Source organism: Stegostoma tigrinum, chromosome 6 (genome assembly GCF_030684315.1).
Source record: "Stegostoma tigrinum isolate sSteTig4 chromosome 6, sSteTig4.hap1, whole genome shotgun sequence".
Taxonomy (NCBI): Eukaryota; Metazoa; Chordata; class Chondrichthyes; order Orectolobiformes; family Stegostomatidae; genus Stegostoma; species Stegostoma tigrinum.
In genome coordinates, this window is record NC_081359.1 from 77,952,420 (window position 1) to 77,978,515 (window position 26,096).

The 26,096-nt window shown below is 41.8% G+C and overlaps 1 protein-coding gene across 2 annotated transcripts in view; it reads right to left on the reverse strand.

Moving 5' to 3' along the window:
* usp12a (ubiquitin specific peptidase 12a) overlaps positions 1 to 23,198 on the reverse strand; it is a 58,112-nt gene extending 34,914 nt beyond the window's left edge. For both annotated transcript variants that reach the window (XM_048533332.1, XM_048533333.2), the window contains exon 1: positions 23,103 to 23,198. In XM_048533332.1, the coding sequence (XP_048389289.1) occupies positions 23,103 to 23,171 (69 nt within the window). In that variant the 5' untranslated portion in view covers positions 23,172 to 23,198. The remainder of the gene's footprint in view (positions 1 to 23,102) is intronic.
* Between the last annotated feature and the right edge of the window lie 2,898 nt (positions 23,199 to 26,096).

Here is a 26,096-nt window from a genome sequence, read left to right on the forward strand (position 1 = left end):
ATCTACAAGATGCAGTGCAGAAATTCACCAAAGATCCTCACACAGAACCTTCCAAACCCACGACTACTTTCATCTAGAAGGACAAGGACAAGGACATCAGACATCTGGGAACACCACCACCATCAGATTGTCCTCCAAGTCATTCACTATCCTGACTTGGAAATATATTGCCATTCCTTCACTGTCGCTGGGTCAAAATCCTGGAATTCCCTCTCTAATAGCATTGTGGATCAACCCATAGCAGGAAGACTGCAGCAGTTCAAGGAGGCAGCTCACCACCACCTTCTCAAGGGCAACTAGGGATGGACAAGAAACACTGGCCAGCCAGCGATGCCCACATTCCACAAATGAATAAATAAAAACTTAAAGTCTAACATGTTTTCTTGTTTAATTCTAAGTTGCTTCATCTTGGTCCGGGCCTTTGCCTTTATTTACAATGAAAAAGTACAATCTCATGGTCGTAACTGGGATGTGGCTGCAGGATGACCTAATTTGGAACTGCTACATAAAAGGATATGTGACATTCAAGAAGGGCAGAAAGCTAGGAGAGGGCAGAGGTGTGACTGTTAATTAATGATGAAATGAGCACAACTGAGGGGAATGACCTTAATTCAGGAAAGCAGGAGACAGAAACAGTCGAGGTAGAGATGAGGAATGATAAAGTCAAGAGGTCACTTATGGGAGAGATAGTAGGAACTGCAGATGCTGGAGAATCTGAGATAAGGTGTAGAGCAGGATGAACACAGCAGGCCAAGCAGCAGAGGAGCAGGAAAGCTGACGTTTCGGGTCTCGACCCTTCCTCAGAAATGGGGGAGGGGAAGGGGATTCTGGAATAAATAGGGAGAGAGGGGGAGGCAGATAGAAGATGGGTAGAGGAGAAGACAGGTGGAGAGGAGACAGATAGGTCAAAGAGGCAGGGGTGGAGCCAGTAAAGGTGAGTGCAGGTGGGGAGTTAGGGAGGGGATAGGTCAGTCCAGGGTGGATGGACAGGTCAAGAGGCGGAATGAGGCTAGTAGGTGGGAGGAAGGACAGGTTAGGGAGGCAGGGACCAGCTGGGCTGGTTTTGGGATGCAGTAGGGGCAGGGGAGATTGTGAAGCTTGTGAAGTCCGCATTGATGCCATTGGGCTGCAGGGTTCCCAAGCAGAATATGAGGTGCTGTTCCTGCAACCTTCAGGTGGCATTGCAGGAGGCCCAGGATGGACATGCCGTCTGAGGAATGGGAGGGAGAGTTGAAATGGTTCGCGACTGGGAGGTGTAGTTGTTTATTGCGAACCGAGCGTAGGTGTTCCGCAAAGCGGTCCCCAAGATTCTGCTTGGTTTCCCTGATGTAGAGGTGGCCACAACAGGAACAGTGGATACAGTATACCACATTAGCAGATTGACAGGTGAATATCTGCTTGATGTGGAAAGTCTTGGGGCCTGGGATGGGGGTGTGGAGGTAGATGTAGGGGCAGGTGTAGCACTCAGTGTGGTTGCAGGGAAAAGTGCTGGGTGTGGTTGGACTAGAAGGGAGTGTGGACGGACTAGAGGGGAGTGTGGACAGGACAAGGGGGTCACGGAGAGCGTGGTCCCTCCGGAAAGCAGGTAAGGGTGGGGAGTGAAAAATGTCTTTGGTGGTGGGATAGGATTGCAGATGGCGGAAGTGTCAGTTCAGGACCAAAGAGATTACGAGAGAGTTGCAGTGGGAGACAGATCCACTGTGGTCTTTCCAGAGGGAAAGACACTTAACTGACACTTCCACCATTCTGCTGTGTGACCGGAAAATAATCAGATTGGAACCAAAAGTCTACAGTAGGAATTCACTGAATGTTTTCAAAACAATTTCTTAGATCAGTGTGTTTTGGCACCAACCAGACAGCAGGCTATACTAGGAGACAGTAAGAACTGCCAACGCTGGAGTCAGAGATAACACAGTGTGGAGCTGGAGGTACACAGCAAGCCAGGCAACATCAGAGGTGCAGGAAAGCTGACGTTTCTCTTCTTCAGAAATAGGGGAGAGGGAAGGGAGCTCTGAAATAAATAGAGCAGGGGTGGCGCTGGGGACAGGGACAGAAGGTGAGATGGTGTTAGGTGAGTGCAGGCAGGCTGAGGGGACTGGTCAGGTGGGAGGTGGGAGAGAAGACAGACAGGTCAAGGAGGCTGGGATGAGAGGGAGGGTTGGACATACTAGACCCAGTTTTGACCAATGAAATAGGATTAACTACTGACCTCACAGCAAAAGCATCCTTATGTAGCAGTGACTACAATACGATTGTATTTTACATAAATTTTAAAAGAGAGAAGTTCAGATCCAAGACTACAATGTCAAATTTAAACAAGCGTAAGAAAGGAGAGGTAGCAAAAGTGAACTGTTTATCAAGGTCAGAGATGCTGTGGCAAACAATTAAAGGGATATTCCAGAAAGCACAGAGCAGACATTACAACAAATTAAAAAAAATTCTAAAGGATGGATCCACCGTCAGTTAACAAAGAAAAGATAGTATCAAACTCAAAGAAAAGAAATATAATTCTGCAAGGATAGGTGGCACACCATAAGATTGGACAGAATATTTAAAAGAAAATAACTATTAAAAGATTAATAAGGAGGAAAATATTTAAGTACAAGAGAAAATTTTCTGTAAATATAAAAAAGAAATCAGATATTAAAAATGAGAGACAATTAACAAACTAAGTGTTAGTCCTCCAGAAATAGCCTGAGAAATTAACACTGGAGATAAAGAGTTGGCTGATGAACTGAACAAATATATTGCATCAGTCTTTACTGTGGAGGATAAAAATAGCATCCCAGAAATAGCTATAAATCAAGAACTGAAAAGGGAGGGAGGAACTTCAGAAAGAGGGGTGGGGGGGGGCGGGGAAGAAAAAAAACAAATCGCAATTACCAGGCAAGCAGTACGAAGTAAACTGTTGGAACTGCGAGTGGACAAATCCCTTGGGCATGATAGATTTCATCCATGGGTCTTAAAAGTAGTTCTGAGATAGTTGTTCAGTTGTTTTAATTTTCTAAAACTCATTAGGTAGGGAAGTGTCATTTGGGTTGGAAAAAAAGTAATGCAACACCTTTCTTCAAAAAGGGGTGAAGGCAGAAAGCAGGAAATTCCAGGGCAGTTAGCTTAACATCTGTCAGAGGGAAAATGTTAGAAGGTATTAATAAAGATTTTATAACAGGGAACTTAGACAAGTTCAGATGTTCAGGAGGAGCCAATTAGATTTCATCAAATGGAAATCACGTTCAACTAATTTATTGGACTTCTCCGAAGAAACCTGCGCTCTAGATAAAGGGGAACCAGTGGACATGTTACATTTAGGATTCCAGATAAGGTGCCATAATCAAGGTTACTTGTGGTAAATAAAAGCTCATGGCATAGGAAGTAACATATCAGCTGGACAGAAGATTGATTTGCTAACAGAAAGCTGAGTACAAGAATAAATGGGTGTTTTACAGTCTCACAGGATGACATGAGTGGTGTGTTAGAAGGGTTAATGCTGGGGCATCAATTCTTTAGCCTATGCAAATAGTTTAGACGAAGGGAGACAAAGGTACAGTGGCTAAATTTGCTGACAAAGATAGGTACGAAATTAGGATGACAGAGGACATTAGCGGCTTACAAAGGGATATAGATAGGCTAAATGAGTGGGCAAAGATCTGGCAAATGGAGTACAATGTGGGAACTTATGACTTGTCCATTTTGGCAGAATTAAAGAAAAAAATTATCTAAATGATGAAGGGTTGCAGAGTTCTGAGGTGCAGAGAGCTGTGTGTCCTACCTCATGAATCACAGACGGTTAGCATGTAGGTACAGCAAGTAAATCAGGTAAGCTCATAAAATATTATGGTTTATTGCAAGAGGAATTAAACGCAAGAGTAGGGAGGTTATAGTTCAGTTGTACAGGGTATTGGCGAGATTGCATCTGTAGTAGTGTACAGTACCGATCACTATTCTTATAGAAGGATATTAATGCATTGGAAGCTACTCAGAAAAGGTTTACTAGACTAATATCTGGAAAGAGTGAATTGACTTGTACCTTCTAGAGTTTAGAAAAGTCAAGGGATGACTTAATTGAAATGTGCAAGGTCCTGAAGAGACCTGATCATGTGCATATTGAAAAGATGTTTCCTCTTGAGAGAGATTCTAGAACTATGGGTGATAGCTGATGTTAAATGGGTGCACGCTTATTTTTAAAGAGGGTTGCGTGGTTATGAAATTAAAATCAGCTCAGCCAGATCTTATTGAATGGCAGAGCAAGCTGGAAGGGCTGAGTGGTTTACTCCTGTTTCATATTTGTATATTCATAACACACAGACAGGAGACAAGATACATTCTCTGCTCCATGTAGGTTTTTATCCCTTGTCTTGCCGTATTGTCCTAATTCCTTAATCTCATATGACTGGTTCTAATTTACACGTGTCAATTATTAACCATTTCTAAATTACTAAGGTAATTTATCTGTCCAAAGATCCCTCTTGTTCAAATGGCATTCATCTTGGTTCCCTCTCTTAATGATGTAACATTCTGTCATCACAGAATCAAGAATTTCTCAGCCACATCATTTTTACCTCCCACAAAATTCCTGGACATTGTTTCAGCCACTGACTCAGGTGGGGCATCCCTTGATCTACTGGCCTTCTGCAAAACAAAATTGTAAATGTTGGTTTCGTTTATTGGTAATTATATTACATTCATTGGTCCCCATTTCACAAGTTACTGACTACTGGAAATCACTTTATACTATAGCATTTAGCTCCTTAAAACTCAATTTTGATCATGAATCTGATAAAAATGAGACATTTTGTTCCAATAAAAACTCTTCAGTTTCTATAGATTTACCTCATAACTGAAATTTGCATCTCTGGTAGGATTGTAATTAATTTCTTCTCTCCCTATTGGAAGATCTCCTAGCCTTTATAAAAGGAGAGATGCAAAAACTGGCCATTATATTCCAATTATGTTTTGATGTATGCATATAAAATTAGATCACTTTTATGCTTTAGCATTCAAATGGGTTCAATTTTCCTTTCTGGTCAAAGTCCTAATCCTGGGGCCATTTCCAGGTCTGCTCTAATTTTCACCCATCAGGAGAAGCAATTTTCAAAACAATGACATGGCCTGTTGCCATGTTCATCACCCAATTAGCAGCAGAGAATGGAGTAACTGGGGCTTGAGCAAAGCTGACCTAACATACAGGAAAAAAAGGCAGTGCTTACTGTGGTCAGTGATTACTTAGGAATGGAGGAGGCAGCCAGCTACAAGCCAAGCAGAGAAGGAAATGACCACAATTCACTGATGCCTCACTTGGAGGTATTATTAGAGACAGTGGCTGCATTATTTCATATCTGCTCTGGACACAGGCAGCTGGACAACAACTAATATGATACAGTACCCAGGGTGGTACAGATAAACCAGTGAAGCCAGTGAGTCTAACATCACTGGTGGTGAAATGATTGTAAAAAATTCTGAGGGACAGAATTAACCTTCACTTGGAGAGGCAAAGATGGCTTTGCTTGGGGTGATCATGTCTGACAGATTCAATTGACTTTTTTTGAGGAGGTCACGAGATGAGTGGATGAGGACAGTGCAGCGGGTGTAATCTATGTGGACTTCAGTAACGCTTTTGACAAAGTCTCGCATGGGAAACTGATCAACAAGGTAAGTTTACTGCCAAAGATAATGGGAACTGCAGATGCTGGAGATTCCAAGATAATAAAATGTGAGGCTGGATGAACACAGCAGGCCAAGCAGCATCTCAGGAGCACAAAAGCTGACGTTTCGGGCCTAGACCCTTCATCAGAGAGGGGGATGGGGGGAGGGAACTGGAATAAATAGGGAGAGAGGGGGAGGCGGACCGAAGATGGAGAGCAAAGAAGATAGGTGGAGAGGGTGTAGGTGGGGAGGTAGGGAGGGGATAGGTCAGTCCAGGGAAGACGGACAGGTCAAGGAGGTGGGATGAGGTTAGTAGGTAGCTGGGGGTGCGGCTGGGGGTGGGAGGAAGGGATGGGTGAGAGGAAGAACCGGTTAGGGAGGCAGAGACAGGTTGGACTGGTTTTGGGATGCAGTGGGTGGGGGGGAAGAGCTGGGCTGGTTGTGTGGTGCAGTGGGGGGAGGGGATGAACTGGGCTGGTTTAGGGATGCAGTAGGGGAAGGGGAGATTTTGAAACTGGTGAAGTCCACATTGATACCATATGGCTGCAGGGTTCCCAGGCGGAATATGAGTTGCTGTTCCTGCAACCTTCGGGTGGCATCATTGTGGCAGTGCAGGAGGCCTATGATGGACATGTCATCAAGAGAATGGGAGGGGGAGTGGAAATGGTTTGCGACTGGGAGGTGCAGTTGTTTGTTGCGAACTGAGCGGAGGTGTTCTGCAAAGCGGTCCCCAAGCCTCCGCTTGGTTTCCCCAATGTAGAGGAAGCCGCACCGGGTACAGTGGATGCAGTATACCACATTGGCAGATGTGCAGGTGAACCTCTGCTTAATGTGGAATGTCATCTTGGGGCCTGGGATGGGGGTGAGGGAGGAGGTGTGGGGGCAAGTGTAGCATTTCCTGCGGTTGCAGGGGAAGGTGCCGGGTGTGGTGGGGTTGGAGGGCAGTGTGGAGCGAACAAGGGAGTCACGGAGAGAGTGGTCTCTCCGGAAAGCAGACAGGGGAGGGGATGGAAAAATGTCTTGGGTGGTGGGGTCGGATTGTAAATGGCGGAAGTTTCGGAGGATAATGCGTTGTATCCGGAGGTTGGTAGGGTGGTGTGTGAGAACGAGGGGGATCCTCTTGGGGCGGTTGTGGCGGGGGCGGGGTGTGAGGGTTGTGTCGCGGGAAATGCGGGAGACGCGGTCAAGGGCGTACTCGATCACCGTGGGGGGAAAGTTGCGGTCCTTAAAGAACTTGGACATCTGGGATGTGCGGGAGTGGAATGTCTTATCGTGGGAGCAGATGCGGCGGAGGCGGAGGAATTGGGAATAGGGGATGGAATTTTTGCAGGAGGGTGGGTGGGAGGAGGTGTATTCTAGGTAGCTGTGGGAGTCGGTGGGCTTCAAATGGACATCAGTTACAAGCTGGTTGCCTGAGATGGAGACTGAGAGGTCCAGGAAGGTGAGGATGTGCTGGAGATGGCCCAGGTGAACTGAAGGTTGGGGTGGAAGGTGTTGGTGAAGTGGATGAACTGTTCGAGCTCCTCTGGGGAGCAAGAGGCGGCGCCGATACAGTCATCAATGTACCGGAGGAAGAGGTGGGGTTTGGGGCCTGTGTAGGTGCGGAAGAGGGACTGTTCCACGTAACCTACAAAGAGGCAGGCATAGCTGGGGCCCATGCGGGTGCCCATGGCCACCCCCTTAGTCTGTAGGAAGTGGGGGGAGTCAAAAGAGAAGTTGTTGAGTGTGAGGACGAGTTCAGCTAGGCGGAATGAACTGTTCGAGCTCCTCTGGGGAGCAAGAGGCGGCGCCGACCCCAACCTTCAGTTCACCTGGGCCATCTCCAGCACATCCCTCACCTTCCTGGACCTCTCAGTCTCCATCTCAGGCAACCAGCTTGTAACTGATGTCCATTTCAAGCCCACCGACTCCCACAGCTACCTAGAATACACCTCCTCCCACCCACCCTCCTGCAAAAATTCCATCCCCTATTCCCAATTCCTCCGCCTCCGCCGCATCTGCTCCCACGATAAGACATTCCACTCCCGCACATCCCAGATGTCCAAGTTCTTTAAGGACCGCAACTTTCCCCCCACGGTGATCGAGTACGCCCTTGACCGCGTCTCCCGCATTTCCCGCGACACAACCCTCACACCCCGCCCCCGCCACAACCGCCCCAAGAGGATCCCCCTCGTTCTCACACACCACCCTACCAACCTCCGGATACAACGCATTATCCTCCGAAACTTCCGCCATTTACAATCCGACCCCACCACCCAAGACATTTTTCCATCCCCTCCCCTGTCTGCTTTCCGGAGAGACCACTCTCTCCGTGACTCCCTTGTTCGCTCCACACTGCCCTCCAACCCCACCACACCCGGCACCTTCCCCTGCAACCGCAGGAAATGCTACACTTGCCCCCACACCTCCTCCCTCACCCCCATCCCAGGCCCCAAGATGACATTCCACATTAAGCAGAGGTTCACCTGCACATCTGCCAATGTGGTATACTGCATCCACTGTACCCGGTGCGGCTTCCTCTACATTGGGGAAACCAAGCGGAGGCTTGGGGACCGCTTTGCAGAACACCTCCGCTCAGTTCGCAACAAACAACTGCACCTCCCAGTCGCAAACCATTTCCACTCCCCCTCCCATTCTCTTGATGACATGTCCATCATGGGCCTCCTGCACTGCCACAATGATGCCACCCGAAGGTTGCAGGAACAGCAACTCATATTCCGCCTGGGAACCCTGCAGCCATATGGTATCAATGTGGACTTCACCAGTTTCAAAATCTCCCCTTCCCCTACTGCATCCCTAAACCAGCCCAGTTCATCCCCTCCCCCCACTGCACCACACAACCAGCCCAGCTCTTCCCCCCCCACCCACTGCATCCCAAAACCAGTCCAACCTGTCTCTGCCTCCCTAACCGGTTCTTCCTCTCACCCATCCCTTCCTCCCACCCCAAGCCGCACCCCCAGCTACCTACTAACCTCATCCCACCTCCTTGACCTGTCCATCTTCCCTGGACTGATCTATCCCCTCCCTACCTCCCTACCTACACTCTCTCCACCTATCTTCTTTACTCTCCATCTTCGGTCCGCCTCCCCCTCTCTCCCTATTTATTCCAGTTCCCTCCCCCCATCCCCCTCTCTGATGAAGGGTCTAGGCCCGAAACGTCAGCTTTTGTGCTCCTGAGATGCTGCTTGGCCTGCTGTGTTCATCCAGCCTCACATTTTATTAACATACAAAGATGGGTGTGGTTGTTGGAGATCAGTCATCTTAGCTCCAGGGCATCTTTGCAGGACTTCCTCAGGGTAGTGTCCCAGGCCCAACAATCTTCATCTGCTTTATGACAACCTTGCCTTCATCATATGGTTCGAAATAGCTTTGCTCAATGATTGCACAATGTTCAGCATCATTTGTGGCTCCTCAGGTACTGAGGCAGTCCATGTTTAAATGCAACAAGATTTGAGCATAGGCTGACAAATGGCAAGCAACATTTGAACCACACAAATGCCCGGCAATGACCACCTCCAAAAAGAGGATTTAACCACCAACTCTTGACATTCCATGGTGTTGCCATCACTACATTCCCCATTGTCAACATCCTGGAGGTTGTCACTGACCAGAATCTGAACTGGACTCACCACATGAATACGACGGCTACAAAAGAAGATCAGAGGCTGGGAAAAGCGTATGAATAACTCACTGTCGGACTCCACAAAGCTTGATCACTATCTGTAAAGTCACAAATCATGAGTATGATGGAATACTCCCCACTTGTCCCCAGCTCCAACAACACTCAAGAAGCTTGACACCATTCAGGTCAAAGCAGCCCACTCAACTGGCACCACAACCACAAGCACCTGCTACTTCCAGCATTGACACTCTGTAGCAGCTCGTGTACAAATTACAAGATTCATTGCTGAAATTCTCCAAAGGTCCTTAGACAGCACCTTCCAAACCCATAATCGTTTCCATCTAAAAGGACATGGATAGCAGATATGTCAAAACACCACTACCTGCAAGTTCCCCACCAACCATTCTGACTTGGAAAATACATTGCCACTTCTGGGTCAAAATCCTGGAATCCTGTCTGTAATGGTATTGTGGGTCTACCTACTGCACATGAACTGCAGCCGTTCAAGACAACAGCTCACCACCACCTCCACAGGGACAACTAGGGATGGTCAATAAATGCTGGCCAGCCAGCAACATCCTTAAAGAGAATATTACAAATTTATCTTCCTATTTTTCACTACTGTTTCCCCACCATCTCAGTTAACTTTTTTATCCAGTTTGAATTCTTTATTATAGCAATTTTAATTTGCACAGAATTAAAAATTTAGCTTTTAAATAACTTAAGCCTCCATATCCAATATCGACTTCGGATATGTACAACACAAGCTCTAGAAAATTTAACTAAATGGAATATACCGAACAACACAGTCAACTGGCAAAGCAAAGCAAACTAATGTTTGACTCAATCAGCCATAGTAGAATTATTTTTAAGCCGACTGCTCCATTACTAAAACAAATGAAAGTTTCAACTCAAATAAAGGAGTTAATTACACCATTGAGAAACAATGTACTTAGAAATAGTATTATGCATTAAGAAACATAAAACAAACAAACAAACAAACAAACATTCTCAATATACATTAGAAATAGTCACCACCAGGGGTAGGACATTGTTGTGATTCTTCATCATGATGTTCGGTGAAAAGTATTAAACAGACTTACTGCACTTATTTATTCTTGCTCCCTTCAGGACACGTGCTACACATATATCATTCCACAATGGACAGTTCGTTTTCTATTTAGTTTATGGCAATACTACTTTAACTTGTTATTAACAGGTGCATGAAGATAACATAATTCATCCAAATCTTCCCATCTCAGACTATTTCAAGTCATTGGGTCTTAAAATGGACTTCAACAATTCAAACCGAAGTTCCAATTTGCTTTGATAATAGGATCTGCTAAAGTGGGATGGCTGTTCTGGTGCTTTGAAATTGCAGAGAGAACAATTTGATACTTGGGATGAGAAATCCCGTTGATGTAATTGACATATCCATGTCAATTTACCTTGCCTTTCCATTCTGCTCCCAAGCCTTCTCCTTTGCACCAGATTTTGTTTCTAGCTTTAACTACTCACATTCTCTGGATCTCATAGGTTTCTAATTTCTCTCATCTTATCTTACTACAGTTCTTTCAGTTAACCATCTTTTATTCTCCAACTAATCACTTGAAAGTTCATTCGTTTGCTTTTCTTGGATTTCCCACCACTTCCTTCTTTTATTGCATTTCAGTTTGTAAATTATACAATGTTGTTTCCAGTTCTGATGAAAGGCTGTCTCAAATGTCAACCTCTCTTTCTTCACAGTATTTTCAACTTTAGGGCTTTTTTAAAAAGAAGTTCTTTCCTGGGGTGTGGTTGTCACTAGCATTAGTTATGTCCATCTATAACAGCCCTTGAACTGAGGGGCTTGCTAGGTCATTCTAGAGGGCACTTAAGAATTAACTCCATTGCTGTGGACGTGGAATCACATCTAGGTCAGGTGATTTCTTTCCCCAAGGGCCATCTGTGAACTAGAGTTTTTTTAAAACAATAATCTGTGGTAGTTTCCGGGTTTCATTAATTGAACTTTAAATGCCACCAGCTACCATGGTAGGATTTGAACCAGTGTTCCCAGATTCTTAGTGAGATAACCAATCATGGTATTACCTCACCTCAATTGTGCTCCCTCTCACCTGAAGAGCTACCTTACTATCTTGCAACATCAGGGCATCCCCTGTGGAAATAAATCAGGTGGTATGTGTTGCAGAATTAAAGCCCCCTTTAGGGCAATGAGGTAAAGGCTGTAGGTTTCCTTAGAGTTAATTAGAGAAACAGATTTTTTTAAAAATAACAACAGGTTATGAGGTCACTGCCACAGATACTATTTTTCAGCTCCAGGTTTGACTTGCAGTTACCCATCTCCTCAAAGAAAATGTAATATGGCTTAGTCAGACCAAATGAAAAGTGCTACTCTAGGTCATCTTGTCTCTTTTTGTTCAATACAAGTGCTGAACTAAAGAACATTTTTGTGACACTTTGATTAAAAATATCAAAGTTTCCGATAAGAATCGTTACAAATGGGGAGAAAATATGCAGCTAGGATCACAGTCTTTTAGTACAGACACTGCCTGGGGGAAAAAAAGCATCAATTAACAATCATCAGTTAGCTGTCAGGCTTTATTTAAATTTTAAGCTACGCAGGTTCACTGATTTTTTGAGACATTGCCCAGAGAGGAATTTTGGGGGGAAATGGCAATGCCTCTACCAATCAGCACTCTCCTCTTGTGCAACTGATATCCTTGCAAATTGTCCTGAACAGTACAAGATGAAAAGCTTCAAAGTGTATCTTTAATGAGCAATACTCAAGGCTTGCACTACTGAAAGACTAGAAGACAGGAGTTCAAAGAAAGTGTTCTCATTTATGGAAATGTTGAGAACCAGAGGACAAGACAAAAGGAACCAAAGAAAAATGAAATGGAGAGAGGTATATGCTTTTTAAAAATGAAGCAAATCACTGCAAAGTAAGATGCAATGCCTGAAACGATGGTGGAGACAAGTTCAACTACAACTTTGGAAAGGGAATTTGATAAGCACCTAAAAGAATAAAAATTACTGGCCTATTGGGTAAGGTGGATAGTTGCATTAGCTAAATAGTTCTTGCAGAGTGCCAAAAAAATGGCTCCACATTCTGAAAAGCTTCATTCTTTGCTGTAATCAATGATTCTAAACAGATATATATATTCCACATTGTACTTACACACACAAATGTTCTTGAGGATTAGGCAACATAATTGAAAAATTCACATCAGCCAGCAATCAAAACTGATATCAATGAATGCAAACAGCTCTGTTCATTAAGTAGCATGAAGCTGAGAAGGTAACAAAATAGGTTTCATTTAAAAAAAAGCTGAAACATTACCTGACTCATACTGAAATATAAATGGCATCGTGCACTATTTACCTAGATAAAGAATACCTAGGAAGTAGTAACTTTTCAACTGTACATTGAGGAAATATGGTTACCAGTATTAAATATTAAATGATTATAATATATTCAGAAATGACATCTTGTCTGCCTCACAATCAGTAGTAGATGCACTGTGAATGTCACAGTTTTTAAAAATGTACAATATTTTTAATAACAAAAGCTCATTGTGCCCACACCTTAGTTTGAAATCACATCTGAGCTATTTTTGCAGTTTATTCACAGAACAGTTTAGATGCCAATTACATGCACTGATACATTGCATCTTTCAGATGAAAATGGAACCTTTTCATGACAATTATTTTAATTAACAACTTGGCGGAAAAATATACATGGAATTCCAACGCAAAGTTTGCTATTTTGTCGCACAGAATCTTAATACACACCTTTTATCCAAAAGCAATTCTAATCAATTTTTATTCCAAAAGGCAACAAAGACTGAGCTAAGAAAACATTGCAACACACATAGTAACCAGCCACCACTTTAGCAAGTCAGGAAAGGTCAGGTCAGGTCAGGAGTGAACAATTTCTGCTTTCACAAAGAAACTGTAGGTATTCAAAGACACATTGAATAGCAGCACGTTCGACTCATTTCATATTTGTAACAGTTACTGGAGAAAAGTCTGAATATGTGCAAAAACAAAAATCCCCAGAAACATTTAATCAGTTTTGTATTTAGTCAGATAGAAGGAAGCTAAGATTCTCTTACATAAGTTAACATGCTCTTTAAAATACCATGTTTATATATCTTCAGCATTCTATGAACACTTTCACAGAATTAACGATCAATTTTAATGTCAAATAAAATAAAGTCAATTATTAATGATGTGGTAAGGTCTTTGTTAACAATACATGCCTTAAAATAGATACAGGGAGTATATAAATCATGAGATTACAATTTTAAACTTCAATATACAGCACTGAGGATTGCATTTTAGAATCATTCATGCAAAACTACAGTAAGAAACTAACTGCAGTAACCTCAAAGGAGGGAAAAAAATTATACTGCAAATGTGAAGATTTAGCTTGAGACAAACGTCATCCAAATTTCAGGGTAAAGATACTGCTGCAAATTTTGGCTTTTAAATATTTACTTCAAAAACTGCACATTATATTAAAGCAAAGTTGTTGGAAGTGATTTTGTAAGATAGGAATGCAATATGTTTGATTTTACTAAGACAGTATAAATGGACATCCACCACTTCATTGTTTGCACCCAACACATGGATGATAGAGGCAATTAAATTTATTGTTGCTTCAGCACAAGATAAAAGGAGTGGGAGATGCCCATATATGGTTGGCAATATGGTGCAGTTGGAACAGTGTCACGCTAACTTATTTTTACCCCTCTTCTTCAGAAGATAAATACAATTTCAGCCAAAACATCATCTATCTCATCCTTCTAGTGTGTAATACCATCAACTCACAAAAAGCAAAAAAAAACTTGCGTCTGAATTCAGAATGCTCAGAATCTATTAAAATACAATAGCTTTAAAGTCCAAGGTATTAGTTTTGCAAATGAGTCGCACAATTCTTAGCAAAGAATTTTAGTTTATGCTTTAGAATCATGCAAACTCATAACCCTTTGTTGATTCAGCAATTCTGATCCCCTCTGTGAAAGATGAAATGAAGAATGCAGTTGAAATGCTGGAGTCCCAAGTCTGAGTCTATCATGCTTGATAACTGGTATTCCATTTTGGAAACTGGCAAAGACAACAGTTCTTCAGGGAAATGCAGCCACAGCCAGGCCATGGCATCAAAGGCAATTCAGCTTTACAAGGAAGGAAGAAGAATAAAAATGCATAAGTCATAAAGGGATTCCTTCAAGTATAAGATGGAGATTTGTGGAAGGAAAGATGACTCCAGGATAGTGTGTTGATGTCAGGATCAAAGATGTCACAGAGTCCTGTTGGACATCGTTTTGGGGAAGGGGATTGGCCAGGCATTGTTCCAAACGTGGACCACAATGTCATAGGTCGGAAGTTAGATTTCAGGGAGTTAGGAAGGAAATTAAAAAGTAGGATCTTGAGCAGTAATCTCACGATTACTTCCAGTGCTACATGCTAATATGCATAAGAGCAAGTGGATTGCTGAATTGAATAGAGGGGCTGGAGAACTGGAATGAGGAGGAAGAACAATAGAGTTGATGAATTGGGGTAAGTTTGATGCAGTATAAACGAGATGGGTTGTACCTTAATGGGACTGGGACTCATATCCTCACAGGGATATTTGTTAGTGATGTTGGCCTAGGTTTAAACTAGCTTATGAGGGGGATGACAACCCAAGGGTAACCCAAATTGGAAAGTAGTAAAGTTAGTAAAAGGAGGTCTAACAGACTCTGTGGAAATGAGAAGACAGTAGAAACAAAGACTACGCACCACGTATGCTTTGAGAAACAAATTATGTCATGAAGCCAAAGTTAGGGGAAACCTTTTCGAATGCATGCAGCATTCATAATGAGGTAGACCATCGAAACGCACAAATAGAGGTACACACACAAACAGATGGATATGACCTAATTGTCATGGCAACCAGGGCTGGGAAGTGAATATTCAAGGACATTTGATGTTTAGGAAGGACAGACAAGAAGGAAACGGACATATAGGGTTGACCTGATAATAAGAGATCACTATATTTGTAAAGGGGGATCTCATACTGGAAGAACTGTGCAATCTGTTTGGGTTGAACTAAGAAACAGCAAGTGCCATCAGACATTGAATGGAGTTATTTGTAGGCCATATGATGGCATTGGACATGACATAATCTGGACAGGAGTAAAGCATATAGCATGGACAACACAGTTATGCAGGTTGAAGTCATCCATAAAATCAATTGAGTAAACAAATTGAGCAGTAAAGCTGTGGAGAATCAATTCTCAGGCGTGTATTAGGGATGGTTTTCTGGAAAGTAGCAAATGTCATTCCTGCATTTAAGTAAGGAACAACAGAAAACAGGAGGCTACATACCTATTAGCCTTCCATCACTAATATGGAAAAATGGTAGGAATCTATTCTAAAGGATTGGATAAATACACACCTGGCCGATAATCTGATTGGGCATAGTCAGCACAGACTTGCAAATGGAAAAGAATGTTGAATTCTTTGAAGATGTTACTAATAAAATCGATTAAAAGGAGAGCCAATGGATGCATTATACTTGAATTTTCAGAAGGCTTTTGATGAAGTTCCTCACATGAATATGGTTATAAAATCGAAGCATGAGATAGGTGCTAACATACTGGCTTTTTGTCTGTTAACCAAAGAGTAAGAATAAATAGGTCATTGTCACATTGGTAGGCTGTGACTAGTGGGAAGTTAGATAGATCAGTTCTTGGACCCCAGCTTTCAGAATATCAATGATTTGTAGATGGTGACTTTGCAGATAATACAAAGATAAGTGGGACATGTATAGATGTAAAGCAACTCAAGAGGATTTAGACAGGATTTGATAAATGAGCTAGAACATGGCAGTTGGAATAGAAAATGGAAAAAATGAGGAGGTTATCCACTTTGGTAGGAGAAAAAGGTGAGGAGAGTTATTTTTGTAAATGATTGGAGGTTGGACAGTGTAGATATACAAAGAGACCTCTGTGTTCTAGTCACTAAAGGCAAGCAATGCAAGTGCAGCAATCTATTAGGATGGTTAATCGTTGTTGAAAGAGGATTTGAGTACAAGAGTAGTAAAGTCTTGTCTCAGTTGCGTAGGAGCTTGGTTAAATCCCACCTTGAGTATGGTGTATAATTTTGGTTTCCTTATCTCAGGAAAGATATTATTGCTGTGAAGGGATTGTAACAGAGGTTCACCAGACTTATTCACGGAATGGCAGAATTGTCCTATGGAAAAGGAAATTGATCAAACGGGCACTGTATTCTGTAGAGTTTTGAAAAATGAGAGGTGATCTCATTGAAATTTACAAAACACTTAAAAGGGGATAGACAAAGTAGATGCAGGCAGGTTGTTTCTCCTCACTGGGGAATCTGGAACTGGATGGAAAAGTTTAGAAGTAGGCAGACACTATTTAGATCTGAGATTCAGGGAATTTTGTTTATTCCGTGTTGTGATCTCAGAATTCTTACCACAGGGGATTGTGGAAGCGGTGACTTTGAATATGTTTAAGGCAACAAGTGGCAGATTTGATTACCAAAGGCACACAAGATTACAGGATCGGAAGAGGTAAAACATATTGAAATGTCCAATCAGCTATGATTGTACTGAATAGCTGGGAAGGCTCAATGGGAGTCAGCGAACAAGATTCACCTTTGCAGACTTCTGTGAAGCAACGAAGAATGTGCAGCCTTATGATCTGAGAAACAGTATCTGATTGGCTGACTTCAAACCTGCCAATTGGGATCAAACTGATGACCTGGATCAAGTCTAATTGAAACCAAGACAGAGTACTGAACGGCCAGTGCTGTACCCACAGACGGTAGACTGGACAGAGCAAATCCGACTCATGGAATTCTGCTGTACAAACCCCCAGGATGTGCAATGACCACACTGGTGGAGGCTACAGCCGCCATCTGCCAGTGTTCTTTCCTACTAACCGGGGGGAACATCCCTTTTCACCATCTATAGACGATTCTGAAATTCTTTAGCTCAGGCTTTTTAAGCAAGCTCAAGCTACAGCACCATCCACCCTGTTCCTAGATGAAATTGATTCCATCCTTGGATCACGTTCACTTGATGGAGCAAATGGCTATTCTGTTATATAGCAGGTACTCTCTACTCAATAGGCCTACTCCTGTTCCTATATTCCTCTTGCTATGTAAGTAACAGATGATAAACTCAAGAACATTCAACTTCGCCACAACTAAACTGAAAGAAGCACATGAGCTCGTGTGCTGTTGAGATTTCCTTTTCCTTTAATCCAGGTAAGTGCCTTGCTATTCTTTCACAACATAGCTAAGATGTTCACTTACTATAGAAATAAAATGACAGCACCAACCTTGCACCATATCTCACTGCAACTAATTCAATGAAACATTGTAGAAATATCTATAAGCAAAACATCAATGCCACTGATAACAATGCAATTGAGCATAAACAAATATTTACACTAGAAACGGATAGCGTGTGTATTTTAATCAGACGATTAGTTTGGTACTACCATATGTGTCAACTTACTGAAGAGATTTAGAATTTTACGTACGTTAAAATGCACATCATGTTTTCAAAACTAGGAAACAATGCAATGAAACAGGTGTTGTATCTTCAGGAAAACACTACCAAAAAGATATATGTAGTTATTTCTGCAAAACAATTCTGCTTGGAGAGCATTAAGGCAATAAAGAAATTACATTCCAAAAGTTGTGTTTCTAACAGTCAATTGTACTATAATGTAAAATTTCTTTATTTAAAATAGCAATAAAATTATTGCAATCTGTCGTGTTTTTGTTTATTTGCCTGCAAATAGACAAAGATTTAGGATTACAAGATGTTCGAATGTCTGCAAGAAAACAGGATGTAAAGAGTTTGCAAAATACAAAAACATTATCAGGATAATAGTGGAATTTTGAAACAATGGCAGGGGAAGGTGGGGTGGGTGGATATGGTGCAAAACTGAAATGGTAATAGGATCTTGTAAGATCACAGGAAGGGGAAATTGTTAACATGTTAATAGTGAGAAGGGACCTACAGGGGATTACTGATAAGCGCATACTGACAGCAGAGGGGGGGAAAAAAAAGGATTGCCTGCTTAGGGGATAGGAAGTGGCACACAGGTGTGGTTTGAGCACACTGCTGGTGAACATTCTTAACCACTCTTCAAGTGACCTAACAAAAGCTGTATTATTTGAAATTGAGCAAATTTTTAATTATTTTAAATTCTAAGTATCCTCAAATTCCACACCTATGGCCTCAACAATGCTTCATCTTACTGCTGCCACTATGCTCTCCTACAAATTCCATATACAGTATCAAAGGGTGTGTGTGTGTGTGTGTGTGTGCGCATTCCAACTGGACAGATAGACTTCATGGAAAGTAGGAGTATAAGAAAGGAAACAATGGCCCAAAAAAAGGCAACAAGAGGGATGCTGTCAAAACTCTGGCCTATCAAAGCAGTACTAATTAACTTGGAGACAGAGGAATTTCACAAGACAAGTAACAATGTCACCTGAGGATTAAAAGACAAGTAAAATAAATAGGCAAGTTTAATCAGAACAGAAAAGGTTGACAAGTGTGACAGGAATAAACTGAAAACATATCCACAAAAACAAAATGCAGTTAAATATAAACATCAGTTTGGTGTAGTGGCATCACCTGATGGTCAGGCAGTTGTGGGGTCAATCACTATTTATGATCAAGGATGGCATTCTAGTATAGTGTAGTATATTTTCAAGTGTATTGCCTGTCAAATAAAACACTAATCCAATACCTTACATCAGTTCAAGCAAATGTGAAAGACTCAATGTACAAATTGAAAGAGAACAGGGAGTTCTGAGTGTGTTCTGGCGATTATTTCTCTCTCAACCAATGTAATAATGAATTCACTGGATATTTATCTCCTTTTCTTCTTGTGGGATCCTGTAATTATGAAATAGACACAAGTGCTTTCCTCTGAAGAGTAAATACCATTCAGCTCCTTGAGCTTGCTCAGCCATTCAATAAGATTGTGACCAATTTGATTGTCACCTCAAGTCTGCAGTCCCATTCATCCCAGATAGATTCACATTAAGCGGTGGTTAGAAGGTTAGCTACTTTTACCTTCATGGAAGAGAGTTCCAAGGATCAAGGGGAGTGGGAGGAAGAAAATTTCCCCATCAGTTCTAAATGGAAGACCCCAATTTTTGAACAGTCATCCCCAATTCTTGGGTCTCCTATTACAGGGCACACACATACTCTGAACGTCTACCGTCAAAATGCTCATGATTACAAAAGGATTTGTAAAGGTGATACGTAAATAGAAATTTGTTCTTCAGCAATATACATTCACACATTAAAAAAAGGACAGAAATGAACCAAATAAAGATTGTGAACAACTTGCGCTTCAGAAGCGGTTTAGGTGACTAAGAGTAACAGTTTGATCAAATTTATCTTCCATTTTCCCCAAATGACCTCCATTACTCCCGACACTACCAATTTCATTATGAACCAAAAACTGAAATTTAAAGTTAGTACAGTTAGATCTTTGTTGACTACTGCAGATTTGATTGGGTGAAAGATGTGCTGTAAACGTCCAAGTTTACATTTAGGTTTGAAATGCTGCATGTCATTTTATAACTATAAAACTTGAAACCAAGCAGTTACTAACTTTTCAACCAATTCACACTCACGCACGAGGAACTGTAAACATCACATGGTGGCAACTGACATGACTGGTTAGAGACGAGTCTAAAATCTGGAACTCTCTAATAGCACTGAGTGTACTATACCAAATAGATTGCAGGAGTTAAAAGGCAGTTCACCACCACCTTCCCATAAATTATAAGAAACATGAACAGGACTAGGTTGTTTGGGTCCTCAAGCCTGCTCCACCATTCAACAGGATCATGACTGATCTGACATTCCTCAGGTCTACTTACTTGTACTTTCACCGTAGCCCTCAACTCCCCTAATGATCAAGGATTATTACAAAAAGATTCTTCCCCCACAGCTGTCTATGGCAAGGAGTTGCAAAGATTCTCAACCCTCAGAAGAAATTCCTCACTTTAGTCCTAAATTGGCACCCCTTTATTCCAAGACCAAGCCCATTAGTCTTCGATTCACCCTTGAGGGGAAACATCCTCTCTGAATTTACCGTGTCATGCCCCTTAAGAATCCAAACGTGTTTCAATTAGATGACATCTTATTCTTCTGAACTCCAATGAGTCTCAATCTGTTTAGTCTTTGGTCATAAAAGACAATCTCTCCATACTGGGGAATCAGCCTGAGCCTTCTCTGAACTGCCTCCTATGAAATAATATCTTTCCCTCAACGGGACCAAAATTGCTCACAGATACATCTCACCAGCACCTTGTACAGTTGCACTAAGACTTCCTAATCTTATATTCCAACTTTCTTGAAATAAGGGCTAATGTTCAATTAGCCATCCTGATTACTGGCTGCACTTGTGTGTTAACTTTGTATTTTATTCACAAGTACCCCCAAGTCCCTTTATGCTGCAGCTTTCCTCAGTTTCCTTCTGTTTAAATAAGATTCTGATCTTTTATTCTCCTCCCAAAAAGTGAACAACTTTACATTTTCCCACATCTTACTCCATTTACCAATTTTTTTTGCCCACTTACTTGACCAATCAACATCTTGCTAAACTGTTGAATTCCCCTTGCAACCTGACGTTCCACTTATTTTCAGGTCATCTGCAAGTTTGACTACAGTTCACTTTCTTCGCAAGAGTAAATACAGTTAGCAGCAAATGCTAGCCTTGAAGGAACTAAAAAAAACGAGTAGGAAACCGATCACAAGACCCTACCCTGTAGCAAGGCAAGAGATTTTGGCAACATAGCAAAGTATGACATTTAGAAGGTTGCTAATTAAAATCAGCATCTAACACCATTTTTGCAATTTCACCTCTTCCCCTTTGTATTTTAATCAGCATCACAAACTGAAAGCATAGATTTCCTATTGCTCTCAATTCAGCAAGTTTCTAGCTGTTATTTCAACTGCTCCTTTTTCAGGTTTTCTAGTACCCAGCTCACAAACCTTGTTTAAACATCAAAGTTTGAACTATAGTGTCAGCGTGACAAGTATGTGCCAAACACACAAGCTACTATTATTGTATCCAACTGGAAATGGCTTTACTTCTAGATGTATTGCTACTTTGAAACATGCTGTTCATTAAAACTAAAGTGCCAGTGCAGAAAAATTAATTTCATAAAGCTTTACTGTGGTGGGAAATTCTCAGAATGCATCCTGAATGTCAAGCTGCAAATCATTTGTCCAGTTCATAATAACACATTGGTAAAACCACCCATCTAAACATCATCTAAAATACCACCTTGACATTTACAATTACAGCAGGTCCACGGTTAAGAAATCAGAACAATGCCTCTGCTGCCTCAGGAGGCTAAGGAAATTCAGCATGCCCACAAAGACTTGTAACAATTTTTAGTGAAGCACCATAGAAAACATCCTATCTGGATGCATAACAGTGTGGCAACCACTCTTCCCAAAACTGCAAGAAACTACAGGGGAGTCTTGAATATAGCCCAGTCCATCACATGAACCAGCCTTCTATCCACTGACTCCATTCATACTTCCCACCACCTCAGTAAAGCATACAACATAATCAGAGATTCCTCTTTCCTGGTTATACTCCCTTCCACCCTCTTCTGTTGGGCAGAAGATATAAAAGTTTGAATACATATAATGACCATATTTAAGAACAGCTTCTTCCCACTTATCAGGTGTTTGAATGGACCTCTCAAATGTTAATGCTGGCCCCTCTCTCTCACCACCCCCCCCCCCCCCCAACCTTGTCTACAGCTGTAACACCAAATTCTGCACTGTCTGCTATGTAATACTTTGGACTGTACGATCTGCCTGTACAGCATGCAAAACAATACTTTTCACTGTATCTTGGTACATGTGACAATAAATCAAGTCAAATAATTTGCTCTGGTGATTGATTAAAAACACAAGTGAAGCTATTTTGATTTACAACAAGAATTTATCATGTACTAAATTTTCACAACAAAATTTAAAGAGGATAACACCAACACAAATGAATAAGTGAAAGAATAATATTTTGTTAAAACGTTAATATTAGCGGGACAAATAACTGCTTCTGCTCTCATGATCTTATGACATCCGCCACAAGTAAATTTTTTTGTTTTCACATTGGATGAAACTACCACAATTGGATTTCCAGTTGAATTTCAAGCACTTACTAAACTCGATGCAAATCAGGACCTCAGGTGGGGCTTGACTGTTGCTGATCTTTGATCAAAGTGACACACAAGTGGGTTTATTAATCCCGGGGAGGAATACTGTGTGGTTTTTATACGTCCTTTTAAAAGATCCCTTCGATGAATTAAGGCTAAATACCCTACAGTGAAATGGAAGCAGGGCACAGAAGGGAAAGCGAGACTCACTGGTGGTTACAGCGCACCACTGAGTTCCCCACACTCCTTTCCCCGTCACCTGGCTCCCGGCCTTCGGAAAACGCTGCAGCCGCCGCCCCAGACCGGGAAGGTCCCCCTCGCGGCCTGCGGTACAGCACCGAGTGGGCAGGAGGACCCCAGCTCCTTCCTGAATATAATTAGATCATTGGAGATCGTTTCCCCACCCCCACCCCCGGGCCAGTTGCAGCAAGAGGCCAGAGGGGAAGCCCGGAACTCGGAGTAAAACCGTGGCCCAACCGATGAGCGGTAGACCAGGAATCGCCTCCGCTTCTCCTCTACAGGCCGGCAGAGCCGCCCGTCCTGGCTAATAGCAAAAATAAGAAGCGAGTAACTAGGGGCCCTGGGGAGACGCCGCAAGACCCCGATCACGTACCATGGTACAAATGGAAGCGAGTTTCCCGACTGTCATTAGTATTTCCATCCGTCCACCGCCATGTTTCATCCGCTCATTCAGCACCGATTGGAAAGGTGGGGGGAGGGGCGGAGCGGGGATGCGGAGACCACTGGGTCCTAGCACCCACCACACACCTGCTCTAACGCCCAACTCATGCAGATTGATACATGCATACATTGAAAAGAAGAATGTCTTACAAAAAAAAATCACATCACGATTGTTGTCATCTGTAAAGCGAAAATTGTTTTATTTACAGTATGCAGGTAAATGGCAAGGATAAATTTAGCGCATATTAGGAGGAAAGTATTAAGACATGAGGAAAGTGAAAAACACAAAAATCTTTAATCTGCAGAAAAGCAATTCAAGTATAATGGAGTTGGCTAGTCTCCTCTAAGACAGATTTTTATTAATATGTAATCAGAACTTAAATACATCATTCAGTCAAACAGAGTCGTACAAGACAGAAACAGACCCTTCAGTCCAACCAGCCTACGCTAAACATAATCCCAAACTTAAACGAGTCCCACCTGCCTTCTCCTGGCCCATATCCCTCCCAACCTTTTCTATTCGTATCCATCCAAATGTCTTTTAAACATTGTAAACGTACCCACATCCACCACTTCACAGCAAATTCATTCCACACATGAACCACATTCTGTATATAATAGTTCCCCTTTTTCTAAAAAAAACTCCTCTCACCTTAAAAAATGTACCACTAGTCTTGAAACTCCCCTTGTTAGGAGGGAAGACAACTACTGCTAACTCTATTTATACCTCATTATTTTATAATATTCTCCAATAGGTCAGCAGTCAACCTCCAACGCTTTGGTGAAAAAAGTCCCAGCCTATCCAGCTTCCTTATAACTCAAACCTTCCATACCCAGCAAAATCTTGGTAAATCTCTTCTGTACCCTCTCCAGCTTGATAATATCCTTTCTATAACTGGGCAACCAGAACTGGATATAGTATTTCAGAAGAGGGCTCACCAATGTCTTGTACAACCTCAACATAACATCCCAAATCCTTTAATCAAAAAGGACTCAGCAATTAAGTCAAGCATACCAAACACCTTTTTAACCATCTTGACTATAGATGTGACACAAATTTCAAAGAATTATGTACCTACAACCCTAGGTCCATCTGTTCTACATTACCCAAGGCCCTACCATTAATTGTATAAGCCCAACACTTGTTGTTGTGCCAAAATGCAATACCTCACATTTATCCAGATTAAACTCCATCTGCCATTTTTCAGCCCACTGACCCACTTGATCTAGTTCCCTTTGTAATCTTAGAAAACCTTCTTCAATGTCTACAATACCACCAACTTTGGCATCAGCTGCAAACCTACAAACAATGCCCTCTATATTCTCATCCAAATCGCGTATATAAAAGTGATAAACAAAAGAGGACCCAGAAGCAATCCCTGTAGAACGTCACAGGTCTCCAGTCCAAAAAGCAACCCTCCGTTACTCTAAGTCTCCTGACATTAAGCTAATTATGTATCCAATTGACAAGCTCACACTGAATCCCATGTGATTTAAATTTAGTAATTAATCTACTATGCAGAGCCTTGTAAAAGGCTTTACTAAGTCCAAATAAATATCGTATACTGCTCTGCCATTGACAACCTTTTTGGTTACTTTGTCAAAAAACTCAGTCAAGTTTTTGGGACACAATTTTCCATGCAAAAAACTATGTTGACTATCCCTAATCAATTTTTGCCTCTCCAAATGTCCATGAATCCTGTCTTCTATAATCACCCCCACCAAGTTACCCACAACTGAAGTCAGACTCACAGGCTTATAATTCCCCGATTTCTCCTTACAACTTTTCTTAAACCAAGGTACAACATTAGCCACCCTCCAGGCATCAGGCAGCTCACCTGTAGTTTTGGATGATGCAAATGTTTCTGCAAGGGGTCTTGTAATTTCCTCCCTTACTTCCCACAACATTCTAGGATACATTTGATAAAGTCCCAGAGATTTATCCACCTATTCTCTAAGACCTCCTAAACATCCTCTTCGATAATGTGAACAGTTTTTAAAACACCAGAGTTCATTGCTTTACATTCTCTAGATTCCATTTCCTTGACAACAGTAAAATCTTATGCAGGATATTTATTTAATATCTCTCTCATCTCCTGGAGTTCACAACACAAGGATCATCCCCTTGATGTTCAAGAGGCCCAACCCTCTAACTAGTTATCCTCTTGCTCTTAATGTATTTGTACAATCTCTTTAGGATTATCCTTAACCTTATCTGCCAATGCTATCTCTTATCCCCTCATTGACTTCCTGATTTCTCCCTTAAGAATGCCCCTACACTCTTTAAATTGATTGAGAGATTCAATTGAACCAAGTTGTCTACATCTAAAATAACTTCTCTTTTATTCTTGACTAGAACCTCGATACATTTGTTCATTGATTGTTCCTTAATCTTACCAGCCTTACCTTCACCCTAACAGGAACAAAATGCCTCTGAACTCTCGTCATCACACTCTTGAAAGCCTCCCACTTGTCAGATGCCCTTTACCTGTGAACAGTCTACTCCAATCAACTTTTGAAAGTTCTTGTCTCATACCATTAAAATTTTCCTCAAAAACTTTTAACTTTTATGGAAGGCTTATGTTTTTCCATAACCATTTTGAAACTAATAGAATTATGATCGCTTGGCCCAAAGTGTTCCCCCACTTTTACTTCAGTCACCTGCCCTGCTTTATTGCCCAAAAGAAAGTCTAGTTTTGCTCCTTCCACATATTGATAAAGAAATATTTTTCTTTATAAATTTATATATGCCTAAATATGCATGAGATATACTTATTAATATCATATACAGGTGAACATTTTCAAATAGACGATAATGAATCAACATAATGTAACAAATCTGAAGTGTATTTACAATATGCATCCTTGGTATTTACAATAACTAAAATGGGAGACATTTGTGAAAGTCAATATTGTGCTGCCTTGA